The sequence below is a fragment of the Myotis nattereri genome (assembly GCF_964212035.1).
Source record: "Myotis nattereri genome assembly, chromosome: 2".
Taxonomy (NCBI): Eukaryota; Metazoa; Chordata; class Mammalia; order Chiroptera; family Vespertilionidae; genus Myotis; species Myotis nattereri.
The window spans coordinates 138,847,078-138,866,302 of record NC_138076.1 but is presented as its reverse complement, the minus strand read 5'-3'; the positions used below and the strand labels follow the sequence as shown (position 1 = coordinate 138,866,302).

Sequence of the window (19,225 nt, the reverse complement as noted above, 5' to 3'; positions counted from 1 at the left end):
GGGATATTCAACTTTAGCAGCTATCGAAAGAGACATTTAATTTGGTCCCATAAAAAAACAATGAACTATGTAATGTTAGCCTCAATATCAGTCTTGTATGCAATATGAAAGGTGGCCAGGTTGCCATTGTATGTAAATATTTCATTGAGGGAAAAATAAAAAATAATTTTTTAAAAAATATACCTTCATTGATTTCAGAGAGGAAGAGAGATATAGAAACATCAATGATGAGAGGGAATCATTGATTGGCTGCCTCCTGCATGTTGGACCAAGCCCACAACCCAGGCATGTGCCCTTGACTGGAATCAAACCTGGGACCCTTAGGTCCACAGACCACCGCTCTATCCACTGAGCAAAACTGGTCAAAAAATGACTTTTAAGAGAAGTAAACCAAGTCTATTAGCCAGACTGGGTTTTGACTCTTCTTATTCCTTTAGATGTAAAGTAATTTTCAGAGAATAAACTTAAAAATCCTTTAGACTTGAAATAAATTTTAAAGAATCTATCAAAGAAGATTTTGAATTTCTCTCTCTCTCAATATATAACCATAAAATTGAATATAACAATCCTTGATAGGAATAAATAAAATTAAGAGATTTCAAGCAAATTATGGTATTGTTTAAATATACATTTTGAGAGATAATTAAAGAAAATATTTGCTAGAATGGAATGCTACTGAACATTTCATTGTATATTAAAAATATGTTTTCAATGTTACTTTTACTTTCTGCACAGTATTTCTACTGAATTTGGATGAATACCTAATTTTTATAAGTAGAAAATTAATGAAACAACTTAGCTAGTGAATTGTTCTGCAACTTGTAAGTACATATTTCCTCCTTATTAGTAAACATCTGCAATGCAAGTGAGCTGGCAATATATGAAGTAAGCTGATTAGCCTGAATGCTATAACCATGAGAGCATCTATGTTAGAATCTCTGTTACAATGATGATGACTAGAGCCATGAACAGTTGCGGAGTAACCAGCCACTAGATTCTGGAATAAAGAGAAATTCTTTAGCTTTTAAAAATATATTCTAAAGGTGCTATTTCCTCACTGAAAATGTTATTACATATTCAAAAAAGGTTATTTATGTATCCACTTGCTTTCCAATAGCTGGTGGGACTCAAAATTTGCAAATTCTGCAAGGTACTTAAATGTTCCATATTATATGTGAATGAAAAGATATACTATCAGTTTCCTGACAGATGTACAACAATCTGCTGCAAGTCTAAAATTAGTTTATATTCAATCATTCGGAGGAATTTCTCCTTTTAAATATTCCATTTTAAGAGGAGATACTTTGTCATGAGAAGAAACACAAAGATGAATGGCATACTCTCTCATTGTATCATACTAATACAGTACAGCACCGAATGTCACATCAAACAGACTACTACATTATTTGTAAGGCTGTATTTAAAGATTTTAATATACTTGTGTTTTGAAATAACTATATTTAGAGAAATGTTATTTCAAACTCTAGCCTATTAGAACAAGGAAACTCGAGCACTGAATAGTTTTAGGAAATACCAGGGCATTATCCGCCTCAGTCGGTTATATTCTTCCAACTAGTCTCTTTTTAAATTCCCTATAAGCAATGACAAAGTGTAAATTAAAGTTTAAAAAGGGAGGGGAAAAAATCTCCAAACCTACTTTTTCTTCAGTCTTCTATCCTTCTCGGCTTGAGTTCCAAGTTTGCCTAACCCCAGGGACTCCTGAGCCGCAGCTTCAGTCTCCATGAAGCCTCCTGTGAAGAAGGAACTATTCACATTAGGTTAAACATATTGTGTCAATTCTGCAATTAAGTTCTTAAAAATGTATTTGAGCAACTGTTTACTACCACATTTCCTCCTCAGCCCCCCACACATTTGTTGAGTGTGTTTATATTTCCAAACCAACATGCATAAACATACACTGAGAGAATGAAAAAAAAATAGTACCTACTGTTAGACTATGGTACTTCAGCAGCATAAAACATGTGGCCTAAACACTGATAAACACATGAATATATAATTTGAAAATCTCGTCATCCCTTTTTCTACTTTTTTTTTTTAATAAAAAATAAGAGCAAATATTTGTGGAGTATTGAGTTTTTCAACATTTAAAACTTTTAAAAGACTTATTATATAATTGGGTTAATTGATAGTCCAGTGAGTAGAAACTCAGGTGTATGTCTTCAATTCCAAGACAAGAGAATGGAGAGGCATTCCCTGATTTCTAAAAGCTTTTCATTTCTAGCTTCTGGAATCCTTTTTTGCTCATCTGCATGATCCCTATACCCAGTATAAACTTTACTTCCAGAATTTCATACGTTCTGGCAGGTTTTGTTTTGTAAATCTTATAATACCTGGAAAAACTTCTAAGTCTATTTTCAAAAAGCCCCTTGAAAGGATTCTTTTTATCCAGTAAATAAAAAAATTAATTGGGTTAGTGGCAATTTTATTGGCTTTGGAGTATATAAAATATATGTAACCTTGGAATGAAAGGAAAAAGGAAAAAAATATGGAAAGCATCAAGCACAGAATTACACATTTTCCAATATAATTATTTAATTCAGAATCCCTAAAAATGTAATTAATTCATACAGAATTTGTTACAATAAAAAATGATAACTTAATCCTGGGCTCTGTTTTCTCTTTAATATTTATTCTGTGTGAAAAATCTAAAAATGCTATGCTAAGCGAAATAAGCCAGTCAGAGAAAGATAAATATCACATGATCTCACCCATATGTGGGATATAATGATCAACAGTGTGAGGCTGCCTAAGACCCAGGCTGAGGAATTTTGGGGACCAAAATTTATTTTATTCAAATATGAACACGTGCAGTTAATACTTAAACACTTTTTTTTATTATGAGAGATTTTCATTTTTAGGTATCAATGGTAAAGTTGTCCCAAACCTAACTAAGGCACTCTTGGGGATCATCTTGAATCATGGGATTTTTCCATTATGCACAGTGAATGAATATTTTCATTTTATTTCTCTCATTGGTATACTTGCCTTACTGTACATCCATAAATTATTATTCACAATCTGCAATTAGCAATAAAATTCTACTCTTTAAATGTAAATGATTAATTCATTTTTAAAGTTACAAAATTTTCACAGTACACATGGGGACATAGAGATTGATGAGGTAGACCCATTCAAAAAAGTGAGACATTTCCAGCCACCAGGTGGTTGGATCAATTAGGCTTCTTATTCTTCAGAACAAAGAATAACAGTTAAATTCTGATGTTAACTTTATTAAAAACCTTAGATTTCAATGATAGAAAAAGAACATTTTTAACAATGAAAACTCTGGAAGAGAAACAAAGAAAGCTCTAAAATGATTTTGAGAGTCAAACTAGATCTAGAAAAAAATAGGTTTTAAATTTTGCTTTTCATAATTAAAATTATAAAAATAAAAAGCATGAGGAGTTTGGAAATACACTGAGTACTTCAAAACCTAAGGTCCTTTGAATAGAGACTTGTGGACACATCTGGTTTAAAAATGCCTGTAGAAAATGACAATTTAATATAGTAGGTAAATTTATTTTTATGCATCATATGTAGAAAGGTACCCTTAAGCAGAATTAAAAGGGTAAATACATGCATTTTTAGCCCAATTAAACTATTGCTAGATGAGAAGAACATTCTTTCATAGACTTGACCCAGCTGTCCCATAAATCCCAGGTACATCTTGTTACATACCTGATCAGCTACCTAACTGGTAAAGGTAAGTCAGTCTCATTTTGTCCCAGGCATCAGCAGGCTCCTATGGCAGTGTGAACTTCGGGAATATCTATTCATCTAATACCACTTTTATTCATTAGTCATATGTGGCTATTGAGCACTTGAATTGTGGCTATTCCAAACTAAATACTTCATTATAAATATGCATAAGATTTTGAAAACTTAGTACAAAAGTATATATACAATATCTAATTAATAATGCTATCTTGATTACAGTTAAAATAACATTTTCTTACAGTGGTTTCAATAAAATTTATTACTAAGATTCATCTCACCTGTCTCCTTTCACTTTTCTTAATGTTGCTACTAAAAAATTAAAAATTACATATGTGACTCACATTTGCGGTTTGCATTATCTATCTGTTGACTCTTGGACTGGAGATAAGTGTGAGTGTAAATATTCACTTATGTTGGTGGAAAGAGGGGGCTACATGTTTAGATGTCACCATGACTGCAAAGTGCAGCTGATATTCATTAAATAGGGGACAAAGATTCTAAACATTGATGAGTAGAGAATACTTTAGCTTGCCCTTCTGAAAATGACAAGAGTGCCCCTGATGAGAAACACTGGCTTGTGGGTGACTTTTTCCTCTAGAAAATTCCTTAGGAATGTGGAGAGAACAACATTAACTCCACCCATCTCATGGCATAGGGTATTTAGTCATAAAAGGCTTGAATCTCATGATTCAGTGGATACTCAGATAACAAAGTATGTATCACCTTGTCTGTGGTTTAGTAGTTGCACATACAAAAAGCCCAAGTCAAAATCTTTGAAGTTTTCTGGGCTATTTTTCACTCAGGTATACTTTTGCAAGGCCCTTGAGGACTTGGAATTGTTAGAGAATTGTCTTGGAATTGCCCTAGAGTGTGAGGGGCCCAATTCAATTTTTTTCCAGCCCATTTTCTATATAAACACTTTGAGTAACCCCAAATCAGTGCAGCAACAATTTAGTGGTTCAATCTTATATAATATTATTCTGGCCAGCAGAAGTGAATGTTTCACTTGTGAGGGCACCCTCCTGGAACCAGGGGAGGTCATTGGTCCAGATCAATTGCATAGTGCAAAAGTCTCTGGGCTCAGTAGGACATCTTATCAAACCCAGGCATGGGGTAGAGAAGTAGAGAGCACCCTGATGGGGAGAAACAGGCACCCTGGTCCGCATGGTTTAGTTATATTAGATGATACTGGTCCTAAGGTCTGAGACACTATGGAAACTTGCAATGCTCCCAGCAATTGGATCCACTCGAGTCTAGATTTTCAATGAAGGTTCCCTGCCCAGCGAGCCATCCCAGTCCAGCCTCTCCTAGGCACCAGAGGGAAGCTCTTAGAGAATTTCAACAAAGGTGCTGTAAAGTGTGAGGTTGCCTAAGGCCCAGGCTGAGGAATTCAAGGAAAGACCCTCCTATGCCCAGATCTATGAGTAATACTAGATGGAGATATTTGTTCATTTGGATGGTGAAGGAAAATATCTCTATGTTGCCTGGGCCTTAGACTCCATTCAAAATAATTTATTTCATGATGGCCCTTGAGAAAAAAGTCCAGAGAAATCTCTGACCCAATTCTGCAATTTAAGGTTTCTGCCTCTCCATTTTTTTCCAGCCGAAGTACCTGTATTAAAAGGGGTTGGAGGGGGGGGGGAGCTCTAACTACAGACATTAAGACTATAAACTGCTGCTGATCAGTTGCTTCATCTTTCTTTTATTGGACCTCTCTTTATTAGTTTGTATTTACACTTGAATTGATAAATGGTTACTTAATTGTTGCCATGTCTGTTAGCTCTCTGGAGGAGGCATCTAGGCAGTGCCAGGCTCATAGAGAATGTGTAAAAAATGTTCACAGTTGAAGCTAAATACTGATTTCTTAAAAAAAAAAAAAAAAAAAAGGCCCTTTCACCATGCAGAGAATGAGTCATCTCTAACTGGTACTTTGTGAAGTTTATATTGTATCTGTTGGTTCCATAGCATCTAGGAATAATCTATTTTTTATTTTTTATTTTTTTGGAAAAGATGAGCACAGCCACCCAAATTTTATGTGTAGAAAGGTGCTTGCTAAATAATGCTGGTGCAATCTTGAGTCTGTTTTTGTCATGATGACATAATTTTCTTTATTATGCTGATTATAGCAGGTCAGTGAGTTCAGACAATTCTAATACAATCTGGCAGATGGCTATAAATAAAAGGGATATGCAATTTAGTAGGCAAAATGCCTCTGAAATGTATTATTTTTCATATTCATTTAAAGGATATTTGTAAAAGTAGTTTAAAAAAATCAATAATATATCCATTTTATATGTCTTTAATTGGGGATTCTCCCTGTTCAAAATTAATATATTTTCCTTTTATTTTCAAACTAGAGGCCTGGTTCACAAAATTCATGCACAGGAGGAGAGTCCCTCTCCAACCTGGGACCCCACAGGGGATGTCCGACTGCCAGTTTAGGCCCGATCCTTGGACTGGCAGTTGGACATGCCTCTCACAATCTGGGACTGCTGGCTCCTAACTACTCGCCTGCCTGCCTGATCACCTCTAACCACCTCTGACTGCCTGATCACCCCAAATCACCTCTGCCTGCCTGCCTGATCACCCCTCACTGCTTCCCTGCCCGCCTGATTGCCCCTAACCCAGGGGTGGGCAAACTTTTTGACTCGAGGGCCACAATGGGTTCTTAAACTGGACCGGAGGGCCGGAACAAAAGCATGGATAGAGTGTTTGTGTGAACTAATGTAAATTCAAAGTAAACATCATTACATAAAAGGGTACGGTCTTTTTTTTTTTAGTTTTACTCATTTCAAACGGGCCAGATCTGGCCCGCGGGCCGTAGTTTGCCCACAGCTGCCCTAACCACTTGCCTGCCTGCCTGATCACCCCTAACTGCCTCTGCCTTGGCCCCACACCTGGGACCCAGGATTCCCTCCTTCAGCTGGCTGCAGGCACCCAGGACCCAGGCCAGCTTCTCCTGGGCTGGCCGCAGACACAGGGGACCATTGGTGGGTGGCTTCCCTCTCTCCCAGGCCACAGCAGCAGCCACTGGCGCCCCTGAGACTGATGGCAGGCAGCTTTGCTTAGGCATGGGTTTGTCAGGAAGGACATTCAGATGGTTGTCCAGAAGACATCTGGTCTAATTAGCATATTACCCTTTTATTAGTATAGATTATAAAAGAAAGTTTATTTAGAAAATTACAGAGATCTTAGAAGTGAGCCAGCAGGCTCAGGAAACAAGTTACAGAAGCCAAAGAAAAGCCTCTGGAGCATAGGAGAGACAAAGGCCAGGAGCCTGGGGGAGGAGGAGAGGGAAGGGAAAGGCATGGTCGTGCTCCCCTGAGGGACAGTGTTCTTTTTACTCATTTTTCTCAGCTTTGCTATATTGGGTTCTACTTATCCAATTCTCCATTCCTGAAGATCTTTTTGTTCTTGATTATGGTTCCTTCTCTTGCAATGTCTGTCAATGGCCTCTTGTCTTTATCCTCACTGTTAACATCAGCTAGGCTGGTCATGTGTGTTCCGTTCTTTTTTTCTTTGTAGTCATTATTATTAGTGCTCTCTGCAGACCTGGGAGAACTGTGTTTCCCAGGTAGTAAGCCAATGAATGTTAAGATCCTATGGAGCAGATGATTCCCCCAGAAGCAATAAATGCTTTAACATTCTACCTTGTCTTCACATGGTATCACCATTTTCATAAGCTTTAGGTTAACTGCCTCTTCGCAAAGCACTTGATTGCTCTAACCCCTAGCCTCTGCTTGGATACTTGACCCTGGAATTTAGGTCATTTAATTTGTGTGCGTGGCTCTGCTTCAAGTAGTTGCCTTTTGAGCTCTGCATTTCCAATCTCTCCACAGTTAAGTAACTTTATCTTTAGCCCAGCCATTTCCTTTGCTTGATAATTTGGTTTCCCATTCCTGACCCCAACCAATAACCCACTTCCTGACTAACCACAGAAAAGACCCAAGTTCTTTTCTAGCACACTCCCCTTAGAGTTTTTTTTATTTCATGTCACTTCAGTACCCTTTCTCAGGCATCAGTTCTATTTGAAACCCTAGCTGTACACCTTTTCAATTCCGTAGAAAAATTTCACTCAGATTTTCCTAGTAGAATCAAATGTATCTAGGGAGAGAAAATTGATAATCTGAACTCCTTTCTTACATTATGTCTGTATCTTTAATAACAAAAATTTATACTGTATTCTATGATGTCTTTCTTACTGTTACCTTGAATTACTTTTTAATTTTTATGCACTTATGTGCAATATCCTCAAAAAGTTATAAACTTTATGAAATAGTCATGTTTTTAATTTCATTAAGTTGCCAAACTTGTTCCACGGGACTAGGAGATCAATGAGGTATTTTTTATTAAAACAGTTCCAAGAGTATATTGTCTGGAGCACTAGACCAGGTAGTGAGAGCTGGGAACTGATACCCTTAACCATTATTAAACTCGTCTGTTTTTACATACTATAGAATGTGGACCACGACATGATCTTAGATATTGTCTAACTCTGAAGTCTATAATTTTAAAAATACACATGCATTTTATAGTAAACAATTGATAGTATATATTTTATTAAAAAAATGTTGTTTGACATCGGCTTAAATGTTAGTGTCATAGATTCAGTATTACTAGATTTGAAGTAGATTTTAGAAGTCATCCAGTCCAACTATCTTTCCAATGCTTCTATCCCCTCGACAATACATTTTCCTAGTATTTACCCAGCTTTTGCTTTATACTTTACCTAGTTTTCAGTAACGAAGAAGGCCTTACCTCAAAAGCCAGCTCTTTGGATATAATTCTGACACTTCTTTCTTACATTGAGATGAAGATTATCTTTGATTAACACTTTAGTTCTAGCTTTGTACCCTCATTTAACAATGAAAAAGCCAACAGCTCTTCCACAAAAGAGCTCTTCAAATATTTGCAATCAGCCATACCTTTGGGTCAGCAAGAAGAATAAACACACCCATCTATGTGTCTATTTCTCACAAGTTCAATCCTGTACATGAGATTAAATACTCCCCCCTAACCTTCCTCTAAGGCAGTGGTCAGCAAACCGCAGCTTGAGAGCCACATGCGGCTCTTTGGCCCCTTGAGTGTGGCTCTTCCACAAAATACCACATGCGGGCGCGCATGTACAGTGCGATTGAAACTTCGTGGCCCATGCACAGAAGTCGGTTTTCGTCCTGGGCGAGTCTATTTTGAAGAAGTGGCATTAGAAGAAGTGGGGGGTGTCAGTCGGACGTTTTTAGCAAAGACCAGCTTAGGAGTACCCTAATTAAGTTAATAACAATGAACCTACCTATATAGTTTAAGTTAAAAAAAATTGGCTCTCAAAAGAAATTTCAATCGTTGTAGTGTTGATATTTGGCTCTGTTGACTAATGAGTTTGCCGACCACTGCTCTAAGGTTATGCTATGCCTCTAAAAGTGTAGTAAACAGAAATGAATACTATTCCTTGGCTGTTAACTTACCACAGTGGAGTAGAATAGAAAAGTCTTCTTTTGTCCCAATGCTATGTCAATCAACGTGGCCTATCTTTATTGACTAATATATTGACTTTAGAGTCACATGAAATATCTGAATTTTTCTTAGAAAAATGTTTAGAATCGAATATTTATGAGCTTCCATATTTTACATTTTAGACATTGCTTAGGAATAAGTCTATTTCTTAAAATTTGTGATTCATAACCATATTAGTAATCCATAAATCAGATATCTGTGTTGTTGAAATGTTATGTCCAAGCAATTAGGGGATGTGCTGAACAAGAAGAGTAAAGAGTCATAACCAAGCCATGAGAAACCTTGAGCTAGGTTGCATCACTCTATTGATTGGCACTATTACAGCAGTGTTACTCAACCAATTATAACTGCCACATAATTTTTCCATCATCCACACCCCGTTTTGACATCTTGTCCACTACCTTTCCTGTTCTGTTACAGAATAACTTTGTCAATGAAACAAACAAGCTTTGTTTGACATGGCTATTTTTAACACAGCTTAACTTGTTTTGTTTCAAAATAGGTTAATGCTTTCTGATAAAATTAAAAATCAAGCCAGTCAGGATTCTAATTACTGATGCATACTCATGGATCTTGGGTTTCAGAACCCCTGTTTATAGCTGTTTGGATAGGACAAACATAGGACATAGCAGGCAAACATTCTTGGGCCAGGAACATGCTGAATAGTTTTGTTTTGTTTTAAAGGAAAGGCTGTATATTTGTATGTATGGGGGGTTTCCATGTACATATTGCTTTTGCTAGCAATACATCTGTAAACATACATTATATGTAGTATACTAAATGTGTCCCTTCATGGTTAGGGGCTATCAGTGTAGTCACATTGACTAATCTACCACATCTGAAGTTTCTCCCTTATTAACCTAGATTTTCAAATTGTTATATAAGGCAAATAGCACCCCTTTACAAATAGTCTTCTCTATGAATTACTAAGAATTCCTTCCTTGTCATTTATTATTCCTGATGGAACCAAGTGAACATTTTCATAGTTTTATTTTGACAATTTTATTCCTCCATACCATCTAGCATAACTACTCTCAGCTTAATATGTATTTCTCTTCCCTATGAGATAAACTCTTCAACTAACAGCTCCAAATCTTAGGACATGATTCAAAATTTTGACTTGGTTCTTGGACATTATCATTCCTCAACCACATTGCTTTCCGTGCCATCCTTTCTTATCTTCCATTTTCATTGGTAGGAAAAAGAAAAAAAAGAGAAAACTGAGAAATAAAATGAAATAAAAAAACCAGATGGACACTCAGAAGTGACTGAAGAGAGTAGCAGTGGAAAGTCAAACACGCATACTTACGGAGCTGCCCAAGCCGAGCTTTTTCTTTTTTACCAAACAAACGTCCTATCGAAGACTTGATTCCCTTCTTCTTGGGGGCCTTGTGAAGAGAGTCTTGGCTGCTGTTGGCACTGCCAAGCCCAAAGCTGTCTGGCTCCAGGGAGGCAGCCAAACTACTGCAAACCACAAAGGAGGGCAAGTGCTCATTTTAATGCAACATCCACAAGGTACGTACACAAGACTTGCTTCCTTTATAAAGGTATGAAAGGAGAAACAGGTAGACTTCTGAAGTTTTCTCCCTTTCTGCTCACCTTTCCTCTTAGTCAAACTGAAGTATGGTTTCACATCCTTAGGGTCCTGAGCCTCCAAATTTTCTCTAAAAAATTTATTTTTGTTCCAAATGACCTTCTCCCTTATTTTTTGTACAACCTCAAGCTAATCAGTAAACATAGGTGGCTTTATTAACTACATGTTAAATGACCTTTTATTATTTAGCACTTGACCCTTTACCTATTTTTTTCTCTGAGTGCTTTTAAAATCTTAAACCTAAAACCTATGATAAGAAATTTAAATAAAACTAATAATGAAGTCTAGTGGATGGTTTCATTGGATTTTCATCTAGCATTCTTTCTCTCAGTTTTGGAACCCAGTTCACTCAATTTAAAATTATCTGGTTGGGATTCAGAAGTAACAAATCATATACCCTAGTGATCATTGTATACTTTTTCTTGTAATCCCTAAGGTATTCTTTGATGTACATGATAAACTGAAATGACTTTCAAGCAGTTGGTCTAGGTTCCATTCCTGGTCAGTGTACTTGACACTGTATTAATAGGAGAGGTTCAATAGATATTGCCCTCATTCTTTTTCCAAAGATATTCAATTGACAATGACATAATAAATTATTTAACATTACTTACTCATTTTAATTAATTTGAGTCCACAATCCCTAAACTCAAAAACTACTGCTTTTCTTATGTGACAATATAATTCATTTGTGGTTTTTTTTGGACAGTGAAGGAAGTGTCTATTTTGAAGCATTAGAAATTAAAAATAAGCACAGCAGAAATAGTGCTTACCAGAACAAAAAGCTCTGTTTTCAAAAATATTTGTTGTAAAACCCATAGTATTTAGAAGGCAAATTCTTACTTCAAGTATTAATCATTGTTATGTTCAGTTATATCAATTATGTATCTAGATATGCTGCAATTGATGACAGAAAAAGGACACACAGTTAAGATTAAATTGCATGCTTAGATTTATTTATGTCATTAATTATTATATAGATCTTCTAATTTTTTAGGTAGATGGAAAGGACAATATGAAGTATCATTATGACAGGTGGTATATTTCCTGATATTACCCTATCTTTTCCTTAAATATTTTGTAAATGTGTGTGTGTGTGTGTGTGTGTGTGTGTTCCTTTCTAAGAACTTTCTGCCTGAGTAGCAGCAGCACCCAAAAGGTGGTGTGCCTCGTCTGCTAAAGGGAAATGGGGCACCATCATGGACTTTTCAGACCTTAATTACTCTTACACTCCAAGCCAAATGTATAGTCCTGTCCTTGATGGGAGCAGAATATGCCATGTTGGGATGTACCACTTTGGCCTGGGGATTATTTAAAGGTGAAGACAGCCAGAGTCCAACACTCCCAAGAGAAGCTTATACCTCCCCCTTAACTACCCCAAAGAAGTTAGGTCAGGGGCCTGGACCAGGAAGAGAGCTATTAAAAAAGAAAACTTTTTATATCAGAAGGACTTATCTGCATAGCATGGCAAATGTTTACTTACCAAACATAAGACCTCATTTTCTATGAATTGTCTTCCTTCCTTTTGAAGCTCCAGACCCTTAACCCCTCCTTCTTAGCTCAGGATAGTATGTAAGCCTCAATATAAGACCGACTGCCAGGGAATCTCCTAGTTTTATGGGGCTCCCATATGAGTGAAATATGTTGTTTTTTCCTGTTAATCTGTCTAATGTCAATTTAATTTAGAGCAGCCAAAAATCTATAAGGAAAGAGGTAGAAAGTTTTCTGGCCCTACATCCTAGAATCCCTGTAGTTTTTGTTACTATTCCTATTAAGTTCTTCATCTAGCCTGATTCTATTTCAAAAGAAAATATACACAAAACATAGAAGAGCTTTTCTTTTTTTTCTTCTATTAAATTTATTGGGGTGACATTTGTCAACATGATCATATAAGTTTCAGGTGTGGGTTTCTATGTTACAAGATCTGTGTGCCCACAACCCAAAGTCAAATCTTCTCCTGTCACCATATATTAGGACCCCCTTCTCCCCACATCCCCTTCCCTCTGGCAACCACCACACTGCTGTTTGTGTTCACTAGTTTCAGTTTTATATCCCACATTTGAGAGAGAAGAGCTATTCTTATAAGTATTGGCTAATAACAGGACCACAAATGTAAAGTCAATTTTAAAACTAAAAATTTGATCTCAGAATGAAAATTTGTTCTTTTCACAAATATTGTGAAAATTGTGATATTGTTTCTATTTATTTCACAAGTTGAAATAAAATATGTTATATAAAATTTTAAGCAGTCTATTTGACCACACTGAAAGGAAGAATAATGTTTTCAGGAGGAGTGCGGGCAGTGTCCTGTGCTGGGAGAGTCATACCTTCTGGCCTCATTGTGGTAGGAAGAAGGGAGGGTGTGAGTCATCCTGATGGTCCTAGGGGTCGGGGGAGGGGAAGTTTCACATTTAATTGTTGCTTTATCCTCCCGACCATCTTCTTCCACCACTGCAATCTACAAGTAAAAACAATATATTCAGATGAACTCTTTTTAAATTTCAACTGAAACGAATACAAATGGAGAATCATCAAGGCAAGGCTATCTGAGGAAATCTAACATAAAAACAATCAAAAAAACTTGGGGCATATAGGTTTTACATATATAAATTCACATTATTAAAGAGTGTTAATGTAATAACTCTTTAAAAGTGTAGTAGACACTCCAGTTAAAGTAAATATGGACCTGCTACAAAAATATTTAACAGTAAATAAATACCAAAGATCAATATGCAGGTGTTATAGTCACAATTAGCTAGTCAATATTAATAATAGGAAAGGAGCAAAGGGGAGGCCAAACATTATAAGCATGATCACCTAGGAAGCTTCACCAGGAAGCTGCAATTTCACACTCCCCAGGGAACCACCTGTCCATTCCCTGCAGTTCACTGGAGGAAGGGACCCAACAAAGGGGGAGATGGGTGCTTGTGCAGTGAAGTCAGTGTGACATAGCTTGTCTGCCCATCTAACCTGAGAAAAATAGTTGGCTAGGAGGTGGAGGCACTGCAAGCACACGACATTCTGAGGGGTTAATTGGCTAAGCTCCCAGTTATAATCCTCTCTCTGTTGTCCTCTTCCCAGCTCTTGAGCTCTCTTGCTAGGTGACCCACACTCACCGGTGTGCTAGCCTGCCATGCGTCCTTAAGCAGCAACATGGCCCATGGCCATGTGGACCCCACATCCAATGGAATGCAGCTGGGAACACAAGCTAAGTTAGCCAGATCCCGGACTGGTCTGTGCTTTAATATGGAGCAGAAACTCTGGGCCGTGGCTTTAATCCTAGCCCCACTGAGAACAAGATTGGACTTTTTCCATGGCAAGAGAGAAAAATGGAACCTTGGAAACCTAGATGCTTTAATTCCACAGAAATAAACGTCACTCATCCTCTGTGCAAGTCTCAGGAAATTCCTTTCCTTTTGACATTGAGAGAATTCCATTTCCACTGGCAACAACAGGCGGGGACACAGAGGGCACCCCGTCGATAACACAGGGCCTATGAAAAAGCTATTTTGGAATCTATTTTAATATACCAGAATATAAATAACTTACTAAAATTAGAGCAAATTTACTAAAAATGCGTAGTCAGGTTAGCATAACATGGACATCTATTCAGTGGGGGATTTTTGAAGTGAGAACACATGTTGTCAAAATATAACTTTATTGCCTACTTCAATATTTATGCTCTTGATTTCATTCTGAACAGGAAAGCAGTGTATTAACTATATTTGCATATTTTCTATATTCTTGATGCTCTGGCGCCTGGGGCCATCCTGAGCCAGGAGAGACTGCCTCTCCCAGGGCCAGCTAAATCCTAGAGAGAGCAAAGCACTTCCTTTCTGAATGGGCCTTCCACACGAAAGTCAATCAATCCAGATCTGGATCCCATACCATCTTATCTTTCTGCTCTTACACTCCAGGAAGCAATATTCCTCGGCTGTAATCATCCAGGTTAGGCGTTAGACAACTAGAGACAGCCCCCCTCCCTAGAGCCCACCAAAATTATTCAAAACAGCCAATCCTAACCCTACTTGCCTTACCTCGCCTTGTTTTTCCCACAGAAACCAGAATAAAGCCTCCTGCCCATGCTTTTCCCACTCTCTCTGTCTCCTGACTACACTGGCTTCCCTGTGGCCCTTCATCCCTGGGTGAGCCAACCCTCTTGGAAAATTTAACAAGTTATCTTTTCATTGCAGTTGCCTCCTGACCTGTTGGCCTCACTATACCTGAATAATAGTGAAACCTACATTTACTGTTGTTCTAGTAGAGATAGTAAACTAGATAATTTTTGTGCCAGCAGTGCTCTAAATCTTCTGTAGAAAATCAGGATACTTAGTCCCTATAATCTAATCATTGACCCAAAAAAGCATGAAAGAAATTTTTTTGTTTTAAAACATTTGCTCTTATGGTCATATTTAAAGAATTCAATAATGCTTAAATACTTTTGATATTTCTTTTTTATGTTACTACAGTATTTAAACTACAGGGAATATAATTTTAAAGCTCTCATAGGAAAAACACACACAATATTTAACTCATAGTCATATAAAAGGTATTTACAGTACCTTTCTCCGGTGTTTCCTTAGATCACTTGGCTGTGATTGGCAGCAATAAAAGCAACATAAAACACAACTAGTTAATGATGATCACTTAACCATGTTACAAATTTAAATAGTATCTATAATTTGACTTTGTTTTTTTATTCCATTTTTTCCTAGATAAGTGTGTTTACATTTACTTGTTGCAATCATTATAAGAGCACTCCTCTTGGGAGTCACTTTAGAGAGGGAACTTCCTGCGTGGCATGGGTGGGGCATGTCACCTGTGCACAGGCATCAGATAGGAGACAGGGGCCCTAAGAAGCATAAAGCACAAATAGAGCGAGCTAGCCAGAAATAAAAATGGAACTAAATCCTCCCCGTAAAATATAAATGGCCATGAAAAGATTGTGCATAAACACACATTCAATGCATATATATGGAGTTTACAAACACTGCCTTTTGCCCCAGCTGTGCAGAGCCTTGCGCCTCCTTTGGGCAGGTGGGCTGTTCCTGGGGGATCTCAATCTTCCTGGACTCTAACGCATCCCCCATTCCCAAGCACCACAAGCTCAGCCCTCAGTATAACATGTTTCTGGAGCTGCTATTTTCTTGTCAACACTCTTTTACAGAATATTTTATAAAGCTAATTCTTTATGATTCCGTATGAACCTTAGTCACTTAATATCTTTATTGCTTTTTGTTATGAAAATAAAATAATTTTTTTAAACTATTCCATATACTTTACATTTTAGTTGTTATTAGAAAATGGGTAGGTTTACCCCATCCAGTGTTCTAATTAGATATTGCTAACATGTCACTTATGCTTATGTATTCGTTGTGAGGTAAAAGTGGATACGCTAATAAAAATAAATGCAACAAAACAATAAACATGATTGCAAAACATATAAACATAGACAACCCAAACAATTACAATGTCTTTGCAATTTATATTTTCTGTCCCTAAAATTTCTAATGTTTCTTTGAATATTCAAATATAAATTATACCCAACAATATTATTTTTCCTCCACTATTTTATACATGTGAAAGAAAATCTGTTTCATTATTGTTATTTGATGACAATGTTTCATTAGGTAATAAAGATTTTCTGGATTTCATTTCTTGTTTATCTGGGTCAGATATTCAACATTTTAAATACTTGTTAACCCTCAGAAAATGTCCTAAGTAATTTTAAGTGCTGACATTATAGTGTGATAATGTTCATTTACCACTGATTTACTTATAAATGACTACTCAAGAAAATTCCTAAGAGCACTGCTACCCTTGTCACACAAATGCCACATCTAAATATTAAAAATATTTTATCATATTACTATAAAAATAATAACACTGTCAAGGGTTATAATGCTAGTGTTCATGAAAATACTTAAAAATTCAAAACACTATGTTGTAAAAATGTAAGTAAATAATAGTAGTACAGAAATAACCAGTTTCCTTGCCTTGAATGCTGAATAAATTATTCTCTATGGACCAAGATTCTTACTTAGCTGTAGTTAACAAGTAGGTCATCAGTATGTAGCATGTAATAAACAGGCAGAATCTAAGCCAGAGACAATGTCATTTTAGTTAATAAAATCAGAGGGATGTCTAGATTTCTAAAATAAGTAGATCATAATGTAGCTCCATTATTGCCTTAGTATATCTTAGTACATTTGCTAAAAGTTTGCTCTGTATCTGGTTGGAGTTGGTTCTGATTAGTTGTTCTTTTTTCTGAGTGGCTATTGCTGGTGCTTCTATTTTTAATATTAAGTATGGAAGTCAGCAGAGACTAGAGGACTCACTAGCTTAATGTCTTAAAGAGATAAATGTTTCCTTTTTAAAAAAAGTTCACCATTTCTCTTATATAGATTTTATTGCATGGAAGGCCCATAACTACAAAGTTTGCTGTGGGAAATATTGCCTCACCATATAAATAGTTTTCTCTTTAAGTTCTCAATTGCATAATCAAAGAAAGAGATACCTACATTTATATGCATAACAGAAATTTCATCAAGATAAAATAAAAACTTAAAAGTCAATTATTTATAAGGTAGTTTTTATCTATATAATTCACTAGCCATATCACAAATGATTGCAACATATTTATTTTAAAATGTCATTAGAAAGTGAATTAAACATCTTGGCAATATATTACGCGCGCGCACACACACACACACACACACACACACACAGCCACTGTGAACTTTTATAGACCCTTCACAACCTTCTTACCAGAAACACAATATACATTTCAGATTTTTCTGTAGTATGACTAATTTATCCTCCAATTTTTACGTTTGTGCTGGATTTTACGGTGCATCAACTATTATTTTACCTATTTGCCTTTTAATTAGCCTCATCCATTTACTTATTATATAACCTAGGGAAAGTTACACCTATGTAGACTACATATCCTCATCTCATAATGGGATTAATAACTGTACCTACCACATAGGTTGTTGTAAAAAGAAGAAATAATAAAATACACAGAAAGCCCTTAGACTAGAGGAAACACCCAATCAGTATCAACTAATGTGTCATGAATCCTAGTGGCAGCAAAGGGTCTCTGGACGCATCAGCATACCAGGGTCATGACTCCCATCCGATCCATTTCCCTGGCAGGACTTCGCGGTGTGAGCTTTGGCGTTGAATGTCCACTGGGGGGCGATGAGCTGGCCAGTGAAGAAGCTGTAACGGAGGCAGTGATGGAGGTCCCTGGGTGGACTCGCGCTAAATTCAGGCCTTCCAGGCTCACACTTGCTACTCTATTCTCAATTTCTTCAGCACGTAACTCTGTAGATTCTTTTTCTTCCTGAATTAGCCTGAAAGGTACAGTTTAATTTTGATTCATTATATGCTCTCATAATGCTAATGAGTCAATAAAAATTCTGTGAATATTTTATATCAAATCTAGTAGTTCCATCTTTTTTTTCTCTAGGGAATATAACTTTCATTAAATTCAAGAGACTTCCTGGCTGAAATTTAGAAATCACTTTCTAAGTGATACATAATTCCTCTCCACTTTTATACTATAACCTACAAAACCCCTCGCCTGCATAATTAATGTATGCCATTAATCCTAAACTTACATTTGAACTCCTGCGCTGATAAATGAGTTTTAGAAACTCAGATTCCAACAAAGTTATTAAATCTTACCTCCAACCCAATAAGAAAGTATAATTGATAAAATCCTAAATAAATGGTCATTCATAATTTTCATTTGGATAAATAAATGACTAAGTCATTTTTTAAACATTAAGGTACTTAGCCAAGTCACCTTTAAATAAACACCATGCAATTTAATAATGTGGAGATGGCCCTAGCTTGTTTGGCTCAGTGGATAGAGCATTGGCCTGCGGACTGAAAGATCCTTGGGGTGCATGCTCGATCCCCAGTAGGGGGCGTGCAGGAGGCAGTCAATCAATGATTTTATCTCATCATTGATGTTTCTATCTTTCTCTTCCTCTCTGAAATCAATAAAAAAATATTTTAAAAAAATGTGGAGATGAAAGATGATAGATAATTATAAAATTAAACTGTTGCTATAGATCCCTTTGAGATGACAAAGCTTAAATAGAAACAAGCTTCAAGAAGGTGTATACACTGAGTGGCCAGATTATTATGACCACCTGACGTTTGTAGGCAAATTAGCTATAATTTCTCGCTGAAGTTGCTAGAGGGCCAGACCATTATAAATAGGGAAGCAGGTTGTTTACCACAACAGTAGGAGTGATTTTTTTCTGAAGATATGGGTAAACAATGCAATTTAACAGCCTTTGAAGGTGGGATATATATAGTATATAGTAAAAAATCACTTCTACTATTGTGGTAAACAACCTGCTTCCC

At 36.6% G+C, this 19,225-nt stretch overlaps 1 protein-coding gene across 1 annotated transcript in view; it reads right to left on the bottom strand.

Annotated features, from left to right (window-relative positions):
- PPFIA2 (PTPRF interacting protein alpha 2) overlaps positions 1-19,225 on the bottom strand; it is a 471,528-nt gene that overhangs the window by 56,971 nt on the left and 395,332 nt on the right. The window contains exons 19-23 of the mRNA XM_081084175.1: positions 17,964-18,201; positions 15,406-15,435; positions 13,171-13,301; positions 10,559-10,713; positions 1,658-1,751 (exon numbers count right to left, since the gene is read on the bottom strand). Coding sequence (XP_080940301.1) covers positions 1,658-1,751; positions 10,559-10,713; positions 13,171-13,301; positions 15,406-15,435; positions 17,964-18,201 — 648 coding nt within the window. The remainder of the gene's footprint in view (positions 1-1,657; positions 1,752-10,558; positions 10,714-13,170; positions 13,302-15,405; positions 15,436-17,963; positions 18,202-19,225) is intronic.